This window comes from Strix uralensis, chromosome Z, assembly GCF_047716275.1.
Source record: "Strix uralensis isolate ZFMK-TIS-50842 chromosome Z, bStrUra1, whole genome shotgun sequence".
Lineage (NCBI taxonomy): Eukaryota > Metazoa > Chordata > Aves > Strigiformes > Strigidae > Strix > Strix uralensis.
In genome coordinates, this window is record NC_134012.1 from 71243964 (window position 1) to 71257326 (window position 13363).

General features: G+C 39.9%; 1 protein-coding gene across 2 annotated transcripts in view; it reads left to right on the forward strand.

Annotated features, from left to right (window-relative positions):
- The first annotated feature begins 329 nt into the window (after positions 1 to 329).
- The window catches only part of SPTLC1 (serine palmitoyltransferase long chain base subunit 1), a 42782-nt gene continuing 29748 nt past the window's right edge, over positions 330 to 13363 (forward strand). For both annotated transcript variants that reach the window (XM_074855636.1, XM_074855637.1), the window contains exons 1-3: positions 330 to 428; positions 1970 to 2077; positions 10513 to 10607. In XM_074855636.1, coding sequence (XP_074711737.1) covers positions 369 to 428; positions 1970 to 2077; positions 10513 to 10607 — 263 coding nt within the window. In that variant the 5' untranslated portion in view covers positions 330 to 368. The remainder of the gene's footprint in view (positions 429 to 1969; positions 2078 to 10512; positions 10608 to 13363) is intronic.

The following is a 13363-nucleotide window of genomic DNA, read 5'->3' on the forward strand; positions in this document are numbered from 1 at the left end:
CAGCAGTTTGTGACGACGATGGGGAGCGGCAACTCTAAAGTTATCCACGCAGGAGCACGGGACGGCCAGCCACACTGCCAAAGAAGGCGGCTCTTTATAAGCCGCCCTCGCAGAATTTCAGAAAAGCGGCCCAGGCGCACACACCTCCTCCTCCTCCCGCGCCCTCCCTGGCGGTGCCCAGCAGCCACGCCGCTCCCCGGGCCGCTGCTAGGGCTGCACAGCGGGCCCGCCGCCGCCCGCCGTGACCCCGCCGGGCCGCAGGGGGAGCTCTCTCGCGGGCCGGGGCCTGCTCCCTCGCCCTTGACGCTGGCGCACGGCGGAGGCGACGCCCGGGCGGGCCGCAGAGGCGGAAGCGGGGAGGAGCGGCGATGGCGGCGGGCATGGGACAGCAGTGGGTGTTGGTAGAGATGGTGCAGGCCTTCTACGAGGTGCGGTCTGGGGGGCGGGCCTGGGTGCTGTCCTGGGCCGAGCTGGGCGCCTGGCGCCCGCCGCCGGGGTTGGAGACGGGGTGGGGGGGGGCGGTGTGCCGAAGGGGTCTCGCCGCCGAGCTGAGCCGCGTCCGGGCGGACGGGGCCCCCAGAGCCCCGTGACTGTCGGAGCTTGGGCGATGGGTGTGAGGGCGCCCTGTCCCTGGGCCGCTGATGTCGGGCGCAGGGAGCGGGAACGCAAGAGCCGGGCCTGGCGCGGGGCTGGTCACCGGTGAGCCTCGTTCGGTGGCGATGGGAGGTGGTGGCTCGCAGGGTGGTGCAGTGCCTTTCCTCCTTCGAATCGGCAGCTGCCTGTGGGCCAGCTGGTAGCACAGTCTAGTACACTAAATTCAGGATAACTGTAGGCTCTGAAAAGCACAGCGAAGTAGTTTGTGTGGACCTCTACTGCTACTATACTATGTGTTCTTTAGATGTCATGGTGTACATATGTATTCTTACTATGTTTGGTGAACTGAAAAGTACTCTGATAAAGTCGTTATTTACAGTTTAATAAGCCATAGGACTCCTGAATGGTTTTAAAAGCTTGGGTTCAATTTCCTGTAGTTTTTGGATGTTCCACTTCTCTTGTTGGCAGGTCAGATGCTGCCAGAAAATGTTGATGTGTGGGAGCTCTTCCACTGAGTTGAAGAGGGCATGCACTAGTATGTGTGCACACTTTGAGTCTTTTAAAAGTAGCAGACATCCACAGGGGACGTAGGAGCCTTTCTGAAATGGAATAACTAAACCCATCATTCAAAATTGGTGTCAAATGCTGATGCCGTAACTCCACATCTACTTTAAACTAGCTGTGCTGCCAGAGGAAGCTAACTTTTCTCCCTCCAGGTACCCACAGAGGATAACTTTAACTTGGATATGCTCCCTGTTCTGGCTGGGTGTATATATTCTTAAATATCATGTCCACACAAGAAAGTAAACAACACAGGGGCAAAACTGCTTCTGGTGACTGTGTTGGGATATACCTGCTCAAAGTGCCTGTGAAACTAACAAAGATGGGCTATGAGAACAGGATTAGGTTTCTTTGTAAATAATAGTAGCTGTTGCCGCCGGTGGACTGTAAGTTTTAAGAATGAAGTGGGTGTGTATAGATGATACACACCTTCAGGCTCTCGGGAGACTTCCGCTTCTTGGGAAAGCTTTCTGCCTTCACAGGTACTGGTGGAACCCGTACAGCTTATCTGTCTTTATGCTCAGTATTCAATTGATGTGCATCTGTGGAACTGAAGCTGCTTATCGGTTTAGAGTGTGCCTTGTTTATTAACAACAGAATAAACCAATTCCAACTGAAGTTAACAGTTACAAGTAGTAGTTGTAAAGCAATCCACTTTCATGTAATTATAATTTTTACTGACTTAGAAATACATAGCAGCTGATGATCAGCTTTGGGTTTTTTTTGTGTGCTAGTAGAGGCAAACCTGTTACATAGTGTCACACTGCTTCAAATAGAATTCTGTGTAGACTAATTTTCATGCTTATATTTTCAGGCTCCTGCTTACCATCTAATTTTGGAAGGAATTCTAATTCTATGGATAATCAGACTTCTTTTCTCCAAGACATACAAGCTTCAAGAGCGATCTGATCTAACACCTAAGGTATGGTGAAAAAATACTTTTATTTAGAGAAACATTTCATAGCTGTTGATCTTAGCTGTTGAACCACTGCTGCATTGCAAATTGTGGTGTTTTTTCTTAGGATTTCGAAGGGTAAGTTTACTTTGGACTGAGAAGCTGCTTATTGCTTAAAAACTTTAGTTTGTGCTTTTAAAGTAACACTGTGTTTGAGAGTCTGAGAAATAGAACTGATGTGACCATGACTGCTAAGCTGTGAAAAGCTGGCATTAGCTGTGCTCAATGGATGGCTTTGTTTTAAAAATGGAAACTGTACTAAAAAAACCACGCCAAACAAAATGAAGTATAAGAGTGTAGAGAGTAGGAAAATGGTCAATCTGTACATGTGATATCTGTGAGTAATAACTTTGAGAGTTTACAGTGTTAAGTGGATTCCAGAAAACTTTGCAGTTTAGCGGCAGTTTTCTTCTTTTGCAACATAGTTGTCTCAAAAAAAGCTGTAATTGTTTGTGAAGATTGGAATTTCTCCCTGACTTCTGGCTGGAGACTCTCAGAAATGAGTAGTTTGTTTTGAAGATGTCCCTGACCAGTTTGTCTGAGACATGGTCTGTAATTGGCTTGATGGACAATGTCAGAGGATGTCATTGGATATTCAAAGGATGATGGGATGCCCTCTCTGAATGTGAAAATCATGAGGTGAACAAGGACACACTAATTTTTCTCAGTCAAAGATAAACTATAGTAATGTATTGCAATGTGACAACCAGCTTGCGTATGTGAGTTGATCTGAATGGTCTGAAGTCCCAGATAGCAAACGAGCTTTGGAGGAATGGTATCCTTTATGAATGGGATAAAACACTGGAATTTCTTCGTGGTACCGAGGAAGGTTTGTGAAACAGATTTATGGGTATTTTACCTTGTCATTCCTGTCTATATCATGTGCTTGCATGCTTTTTGATCTTATTCTATCACTAAAGCTGTGCTCCCTCACAGCCCAAGGAAAGTTAACTCTATCCTGGCCGAAACCAGGACAAGATACATGTTAAGCATGTGGGCTCAGTGTAATGCATCAGTGAACAGAATGCAGGGACTATAGGCAGGCGCAAGACTGTAAATGTGAGCAGATCTGCAGGCAGTGTCATCTTTTGGGGACTACTTACTAAATGAGCTTAGAGTATTCTAGGGAATACTTTATCATGTATTTGTTGGAGGCATTTAATATTGGAGTCAAGAAGTTAGCTGAGCAGGAATCAAGAAAGGCCTGTTCAGTTTTGTCCTTGGAAGGATTTGAATTGATTCTGGGATTCTTGAAGTTTACTGCCTCTGGTAAGAATACAGAGGAGGAGTGAACGCAAAGGGAAGTCCAGTGTGGTGAAACACTGAATGGTCAGGTCATCTAGGAAGACATTCTGCAGCTTTAAAGTAACTTCTGATCGTCCATTCAGAAACTATGATAGTTCTATTTAGGAAAAACATCAGAGTTTTTCTGCATCAGATCGTTTTGATCTCTGGTAATTTGTAGGATAACTTTTTTTCTTTTAAAAGATTCATTCTCTCTGCGGAAGATGGTGGGAAAAGGGTCTTTGCTACTCTTGTATAATTGGTGACCTGAGAAGGCTGAAACCTATCTCTTCCTTACAGAGCAAGGATTGCACTTACAAGGATTACTAGGAGTTCACTGGCAGGACAGCAGTAGCATGAAGAATAGAAGCATGCAAATACATTATTGCCATGATACTTGATGAGATTTATACAAACTTTACTGAGCTTGAGGGGTGGAGAAGAATGTGAATACTAGCAAAAATCCAAACTGACCAAGAATTGCACTATATGGCTACTGGATACATTCATTCACAGTTGCAAGGCACAGAAGAAAAAAATTGCAAAGTGCTAAGAGCTGTATTACAGCAAATGGTTTAACTTGAGATGTTAAAGACATCAACACTTCTAGCTTTTTGTTACCTGTATCTTGATGGCAAAAAGAATAATACAGGGGAATGTTCTTTTTGTCTGATAGTATTTTCAGGTTCACTGACGATGAAGGAGATTTAAGTTAGTCTAGTTGGCTTTACCATGGACCTCTGAAGATGGAAGCAGTGTTTTCCATAGGAAGAACTGTATTTGGAAGGGAGTATGATGTCTACAGATAGTTTATTGAAAGTAAGCATAAATACAGCAGTGAAGTGAAAGTGTCAGTAAGTCTTCTACAGTTAGAGGACTTAAACAGACTGATACATCAGAGGTGTGGAGTGATTCCATCTCTTTTTCTACAATGTAGGTAATTGCTGTGAAAAGAACTTATTTATGTTGTGTAGGGGAATAGCTGTGGGGAAGAAAACACCCCACCTTAATCTTCACTAGAAATCCACAGAGAGTTGACACTGGTCTGTGTTGGGGGTTAACCCCAGTAGGCAGCTAAACACTGCACAGCTGCTTGTTCGCTTTCTCCCCCACCCCCTGTTGGACAGGGGAAGAGGAAAGGAAGAGTGAAAGCAAGAAAACTTGTGAGTGAAGATAGAATTTTCAATAAACAAAGGAAAAGTGGAAGAAGAGAGAAACAAGATGAGCGATGCAAAGGCAATCGCTCACCACCTCTCATGGGTGGACCAATACACAGCCAGTTCCCAAGCAAAAGATAGCTAACCCCCCACTTTTCCCTTTTATTGTTGAACATGATGTTATATGGTGTGGAATATCTGTTTGTTTAGTTTGGGTCATCTGTCTGATTGTGTCCCCTCCCAACCTCTTGTGCACCCCCCAGTTTATTCACTGTGGGGGCATAGTGAGAAACAGAGGGCCTTGACACTGTGCACATGCTGTTCAGCAAGACCTACAACAGTAGTGTGTTATCAGCATTGTTTTGGTCACAGATCTAAAACACTGTGCTACCTGAGCTGCTATGAAGAACATTAACACCATCCCAGCCAGACGCAGTATGGTCTGTTTCATACAATATGGGATTGCACACAGCCAGGCTTCAGTGTGCATGTTGAGCTGCATGTAGTAACATGCCAGCAGTTCAGCAAGGAGACTGCTGACTTGCCTTCTGTTTTGTTCTAGTTTGATTCATGCTGTGGTGTCCAGTCTTTACCACACCATAAAGAAATACTACGTTGCTCAGGTACAGACGCTGGAAATAGGCCAGCTCAGGAAGTGTTGCTCAGGCACTCCTTTATGTCAGCCACTCATGTACTGATACTTGGAGTTTCTCTGTGAATTATGGTTGGGAATGCTGCCAGAGCAGAGCTGGCTCTGCATAATAAATACTGCTGAAGAATACCACTATTGCACAGCCATCTTGATGTGATCTGTCAGGACCAGTATATCCTGGGGAACCAGAGGTAGATGATATATTGTGCCACGTAGTGTACTTCAGAGTCACACTTCCAGAACAGCGAAGAAATCCACCCCAATGGTGGCTTCTGGGTTTAGTCAAATGTACAAGAGCGCTACAAAATCAGCTGCAGGAATCAGCTTTCAACTGTCTGTCTGTCATCCTTTAATAACAGTGTTTGTAGGTATTCCTGTTGGTTCTATTCCAAAACAGTGTAATCTCCCAAATCATTAACTAAAAAGGTAGAGTACTTCTCTGTGTCTATAAGTTCCTGATAATTTGGGATTTTGAGAAGTAATAAGTCTGTGGCCAGAGAGGGTTTTTTTTACCCAAAATAAAATCTACAGAAAAGCAGCAAAATGCCACTGAGGACTGGAGTGGGCTGTGGGAGATTGTGTGGCATCATTTAGCTACAAGCTCACTCTCTGAACAACCACTTGTGTGAAAGGAAGGTGCCCTCCAGATGTATGTGTCTTTCACTCTGCGGTAATATAATACTGAGCTTTTCTCAAAATCTCTGAAGTCCTGCTGGGAACCATGTCTTACCATTTGTGGGTGGGAGGAATAGTTGTTTTCTTTGATTTTAGAATTTTCACTGCAGTAGTAGCATGGGAACAGTTTTATTAGAGCGATACTGGTCAGGAGTCTGGAAAGTTCCTGTCAGAGACAGGATGTTTAATGCGTGTCTGAGAAATACTGTAGGCCATAAGAGCACTTTCTTGCAGGAACAGCATTCAGAGATTGATCAGATGTTGCTCTGCAGGGAAGAGCAGATGTAGTCTGTTCTTGTAAAGGTTTTTAGTCATTTTGAGCCAAGACTCTATGTAGGTAAACGTTCTCTTAAGTGTTAGAGCAGTTTGAAAGAGAGAGATTTCTAACTAGTATGCCCGTTGTTTGGGCCAATTTATGCTGTGCTGATATATGATTCTATAAATACCATGAAATTAAAGACCTGTTATTTGAGGACCAGGAAATAAAAAAAATAGAGATAATATTTGGATATTGACACAGGTGTGTGTATGACACTGTTTCCAAACACTAGTGCTAGCTAAGTACTGTCTTCATGAACATAATTGCTACCTTTTCTTAAAAAAAAAGAGTCAACAAGGCTGCTTATTTAAATAATTTGGGCTGGATGTGTTTACACCCAAGTATTTCTCTTACCCAAGGTATCTGACATTTAAAAAGTAAAAACTACAACCAAGGAAATAAACCATACAAAACCATTTTATAGATAGATGTATATGTGTGTGTATAGATAAATATATTTTAAAAGTTTATATATGCACAGATTTATAAAATAAATGTGTGTCATTTATAAAAAATACTTTAAACATTTTATATCTTATATTTTATGTATATTTTATATTAGCCATAAAATTAAAATATATACATTTTATATTGATATTTATGTTTATATAAATTAAAAAGAATTATAAAAAGGAAGGAGGGAGAGCTGAAAGATGAGTTCACTTACATTACAGCCAAAGAGAGTGGAAATTGAAAGTCTTGAGTTCATTCTTTTCATCAAGTGGATATTTTCATTACAGTGAACTGAAGAGAAGTGCGTGCATCAACTGTATATTGAGGATGTTACATTGTGAATTAAAATCTGGTTTCTTTATGTGTTTGAAAGCTAACATTTTTATTCTTGATATTGGTCTGATATTTGGTGCCTATTTAGGATGTAGAAGGTAAAAGTGCTGTTCTGAATATGGGGTCACTGCATGAAAGCCTGCTTCTGCTCTGTCTTTTTGGTTAGAGGGAGATGGTCATGTTTACCGTGTAAATCAGCAGAAGAGGCCAGTGTACTGACATATTTGGTGAAATGAAGGAGGAAGGGGTATGGACTGTCTCGTCTGCAGAGTGTATGGCCATTTTAGATTGAGATTGGTACTCATTTTAATCACCAATATCTCCAATCCCCCACCATAATAAAGGAACTTCTATCACAGAAGCTTTAGGTAAACTACTACCTGTGCTAAATTCACATGGAAATGGAAGACATAAGATGTGAAGATGCAGTTGTTTGTTGTTTGTGTTCCTGTGTCCATCAAAAAGCAAAACACCATGTAAAGGATGACGAGAATCAGTGTGAGCTAGAATTAGTGAAACGGTGTTGTTTGAAGTGAGTATTAGTCTTCTCCTGTATATTTTATTTTGTGTTAATAAAATAGGATGTTGCCACATCTCATCTGTGGCTTGTCACCTATGCTGTTAGTTTGTGTGCTGCAAACATCTCAAAAAGAATGGAAACTTCTTACAACTTAGTATGAATGGGGGAGAGAAGTACTAATTAGGAATTGTTCATTATGTTTTTGTTCATATATCTTAACTGCAATTGTATTATGATAATTTACTGTAGTTACAGTGTCCTTCTATAAATACTATTTTTTTTTTCTGCTAGACTCCATGGCAAAAATATTTTATATTAAATTTGTATATCAGTTGCTAAGCTGCTTGGTGATATTTTGTACCCTTAGTTCAAAAAATTAGACTTAAATGAAAAAGCTAAGCACATGCTTGCACAGCTTTAATTCTGCCCTCTTTGCCTGCTCTGCATTTGAACTATGTTGTATAAAAGCTGTACAAATGTTCTTTGCATTCAGATCTTAAACAGAAGAAATGCTTCCCAGGTCCTTCCCCTGTAGGCATTCGATGTCATCTAATGCTTTTCTTATTTATCTTTCCATAGCTGCCAGTCTGCACCACTTCTCACCTGATACATTCTGCTTCCTAATTGAAACAAAAAACAACAAGAACCAAAACAAAAAAAAACCCGACCCAGTGCCTAAAATGCACACAAAACTGTTGATGCAAGCTACACTGTACATCAGGGATTTGGGCCTTTCAACAATGCATGAGCCTACATCCTGCTTGCCGATTTTCAGAAGTCCTTTTGAACTCTTGTGAAAACATGTAAGATACTACTAGGCAACTGTAACTCAGGATATGGTTTCCCAGTAGTGTCAGTCAGTCTGGGTTGGGACTGCTTTGTGGGATGTAGTTTAGCTGTATATCCATCCTGCTTTTCCTGAGTTAAGTTTTCATCCGGATCATTTTTCTGAACAAGATTATTGTCTGGTTTTGTATCTGCCTATGCCAACACAAGGAACAGGAATGTATTTGTGGCTGGGAGAGGACTACTGTAGCAGATGCTGTTTTGCAGTGCTGTGGGTCAGCACACTTAGTGTTAAATTGTCCTTTTTTCTTTTTTTTCCCAAATAGTATGGTAAAGAGATGCATACTAGTACGTGTTCTGAGACAAGGATGGAATTGCCACTTTCTGGCTTGGATCAATGGAGTTTAGCATTCAGGGTTATGGTTGTGGTTCTACTCTGAGATTAACCTGGATTTGGGTACTAATTTTCCACCATATTGGTGCTGTGTTGCACGTTAATCTTTATAGGATATACTGGCTGGTAATCATCTCCCATAGGGTTCTTGAGGTATTTGCTGAGTCATGTCAAACATGAGCTTTGGTAATAGAATGCAGTAATGAATAGTAGTCAGTAGTATTTACACACAGCTTAATTTATTACTGTTCTGTTCTCTGGTGCTCAGTTATCTGTTTGGATTTTTCAATCAAAGCATTAAAATCTGCTATTTGACATGCTGTGAATGGCACTAGTACGGAGTGAATTAATAAAACCCCCTACTGTAATGCTTTTCTTAATATGTGGAACAGCATTTCAGCGCACACACAGCTGTGTGCAAGGCTCCACCTGGGGCCTGTCCTACCGTGGCTAAAGAAACTAAGCACTTTTTCTGACATAAGTGTAGCCCTTTCAAAATACTGAATATCTTCAGTTCTGTTGCACATATTGATGGCACTTTATTTCCTCTAAAATATATGCCCCATGAGTTAAATTTCAGTAAGAAATCTAACATGAGAAAAATAAAAAAGTATTTAAAGTGCATCTGCAATATATTAGAAACACAAGGGACTATGCTCACATAAAAAGGATCTTTTCTGAAATACAGGCCTATTGAAATTTCCATTTTGAAATCAACCTTTATGGAGCTCCTGGGATATTAATTAGTACTCTGGAAGTACAAGATATTAATTAGCTTAGTAAAAGGAAAGTGATGAAAATGCAGGAGACTAATTGCATGTAGTTTCCATTGGATGGTTTCATATCTTAATTTGGTTTTGTACTTCAAAGGCTTTGAAAAGTGTATTTGGAATAAATAAAAATGGAAAAAAATGTATTGCTGGTGTGTTTTCAAAAATTGATTGTGGAATTTTTATTTTGGTATTGAAATAAGTAGCCTTAAATATTCTGCTGCTTTTTGAAATAATAGAGAAATATATACCCATTGTAGTCATACCATTCAAAGTTAGTGTTAACAAATATGTTATTAGGTGTGTATTGATGTACTAGTAAATAATCCTCCAGGAAAGTTCTGCTTTCATGGTATGAAGGATGGTTTTGGTGATTTGTGTGAGTGGTTCCTAATTTATGTGGAACTACTCTAATGCACCTGTTATGCTGGTCCACTGCATGTGCTTTGGAAAATCATCCAAATTAAGTTTTCTGAATAGTTTAAAGCACTCTGAAAATTAATGTGCATTCAGTATTCCTCCATGCTTAAGTGGGGGATATGTGATTTAGTAGTTGCTGTTAGCATTTCTTGAGCATTTGACATTTTTTCTCCATTGTGTCTTACTCACATATGTGTTACTTTGCTAAGTATTATAATGCCACAGTTGTTTAAACAGCACTGTTGAAGACTTGAGAATGTAAAGTGAGAGAATTTATATTCAATTATTATGTAATTTGTATTCAGTTACATAAACTGTAGAGGAGTATTTTCATAATTAATAGATTGAATGAAACAATATTGATTAAAATTGGTCAGGTACACCAAGTTAGTAGCTCTTCTCTTGATTATCATATCATGCGATCTTTAATAAACAGGTACAGCTGGACTATCTTTACATCTCTGTCCTTTCAAAGAATTCAGAGCCCCTCAGTTGGACATACTGAGATAATGTAAATTCTAAGGTGACACATATTAGCATGCATCATTTCTCATACAACTATTACCAGCTGTTTATTAGCACATAATGTCTTTTCTAATGGAAATCCTTTTTGAGCAGTATTTCTTTTCTCCTGTTCAGGAAAAAGAAGAGTTGATTGAAGAATGGCAGCCAGAACCTCTTGTACCTCCTGTACCAAAAGATCACCCAGCTCTCAACTACAACGTTGTTTCAGGGTAAATGTAACCAAAATAAATTCTGATTTTTATTTCAACTCAAATAGACTTAGACCTCCAAAAGTGGTTACCATGTTCTGTGTAGGGGTTGGGTGGAGACTGTGTCATCACAAATCACTTCACAAGAAACTGATTTTGTGACTAGACAGTTGGAACTTCATGAAAAGGTGTTCCTCTTTGGACAATCAGAAGTGGAGATGCTTGATGGCAAAGCTGTTTTGTGAGGAACTTATGGGTCAGTATTACTTTCTTGTGTGTTACAAGGCTTTTGAAATGTGTACTGACTGAGACAAGAGTCACAGTATTTCAGAAATTGCTTTAAATTTCTTTCACAAGCTTCAGATTTGTCTGTGTCAGTAACTTTTATGATACAAGCATTCTTAAGATCCTTCTAGTGACACTGATAATTTAAAACAATTTAGTGACAAAGCACAATTATTTGCTGTCATGGGGAGCTCCATTTTGATGGTTCTGCCTCCACAGAAAAGTCTGCCTTAGAAGAGGGATGCCTGTTTTAATCAACTGTGACATGAACAATCCTTCTGTTATTGTTTGGAATTTTGAAATGAGCAATACTGTGGAGCAGTACGGAAGTGTTGGATGTTTAAAAAAATCTGAACAAATACATCTTTTGGATTGATTCAGAAAATGTTTAAATTATTTAGAACTTTCAAATGCTAGGGAATGTATTGTGGCAGAATGTTAATGTGTTGTGGCTGTTTAACTTAATAGTGGCTATGGGGAAAACTTGGCATTTGTCTTGTGAGATTTGAACTGCCAACTACCTTCCCGTAAGTTGCTCAACAGCTATGAGATTGTAACTTTGCCTATAAAGTTAACCCAAGTTTCAGAATTAATACAGAATTGAAAGTGTCTGCATTCTAATTCCAGCTCAAGAGCATTTTTGTTGCATTTTCAATTAGTATTTTAGGGGGACCCTATTTATGCTAATAAGGTAGTCTTCTTTCAATGGTTTTTATGTATTGATGTCTACTGTGAATGGTGATTTACATAAATTTAATTATCTTAGTATGTGGTGGTTTAATATTGCATATTTGCAGTAATGTGTGGGTAGGGTTTATATAGGCACATAACCAGTTAGGAAGTATTAAATATCTCAGTAAAAATTTTGACCCACTGTGTGGGGGAGGCAGACTTTCTCCTTCCTCAATATGCAAGGCAGTTCGTGCCTTATGTTAGTATGCTCCTTTATGCTGAATAATCCCAGTAACGTTGCAAAGCCAGTAATGCAGAGACTTGTCCAATCAAAAAAAGTGATCAATCTTGAATCAGCAATGAAGAAGTTACCGATGAAGGCTTGGTCACTGCCCAGAAATTAGTTACTTCTTGTGGTAGCCTTTCTGTGAATTAATCTGTGAAAGACGGTTGTACATCATCTCATTCAGAAAACGTAAACCTATTTCCTAAAACAGTATGTCTGCAAAATTCTCATGCTGATTCTCTTTTTGCTTTAAAATAAAAACGCACTAATGATCTGGCTTTTAACTCTTATCATCTTCTGTGACTGATTTTTTTTCAATATATGCCACATTTTAAGAGATAAGTAAGAGGTCCAAGTACAGATGAAGTACTTTTGGTTCTTAAAAGACACAATTTCTGAAGGACTTGCTTGCAAGTTCTTTGAATATAACTTGAAATTACCTTGTCATTTATGGTTTCAGCTGGATCACTCAGTATCTTGGAACTGTTGTCCCTAACCATGATACCTAACAAACTGTTATACTAGGGAAAGGGAGATATGTGAAACTATAAGGAAATAAGGTGTTTCACTGTTTTCCTTTTCCAAAGACTTTGGTTTTGATTTTCAAGGAAGGTTTTATGGTACTGTTAGCATCCATGTTTTGGATATAATTACTCACTGGAATAAGCTTTTCCATAACTGTTTTCTGCTTAGCCATGAGTGTTACTTTAGAAATTTGGGTACAATTCTGATAGCAATAGTGTGGCCATGTTTTCATAAGGACTGCAGCTTTGTCAAGGGTAAGTTGTTGGTGAACATTAATGTGTTTTCTAGGTTTGAAAGGTGGAGCCGTGAGGGCAAACTGCTGTAAATTTAACAGGTTTAATAGTATGCTGGGAATATACTGAACCTTGTGTTAGTGCCAAAATACATAGGTATAGGTCTGCTCTTGTGAGCCTGTATCTGTGAAGCTAAGTAGTTGTTTCACTTAATAGACTTTCAGTGTTTGGTACAGCTTGTTAATGAGCACGACAGAGGAACGGATCCAGGTACATTTTTAATGGCAGTCAGCTCCCCAAGACAGTTTGCTGCGCATTTGTATAATGCTACTACTTCGCAGAAGGTGCACTGCAGTAGTGCAGGACTGCTTCTTTGTGGGGCCAGGTTCACCTTGTGTTAGTTTAATGTCATGGAATGACAATGATGAAGGTGCACAGCATATGCACTGTGTAGAAAGCTTTCTAAAGCTGTTTTGTAAGCTTTGCAATTGCTTGTTTGAGGCAACATGTACTTAATTTTTAAAGTGAACAGACATAGACGAAAATCACTGCTTTTTTTAAGTGAAGTTCAGGCAGTTCAGTGTTTTTCTTAACTTATAGTGAAAAGCTTGGATTTAAAGTTTATTTGCTTTGCACACCGAATGTACCCATTGAAATATTGTCAGCAACCAGGTTTGGAGCAGCAGCGCGCAGGCATTTGACATTCAAGCCATCCTGTTTAATTTTGATTGTGAAAATTACGCGGTGCGAGTTTCCACATGGGAAAAGCTTGTTGA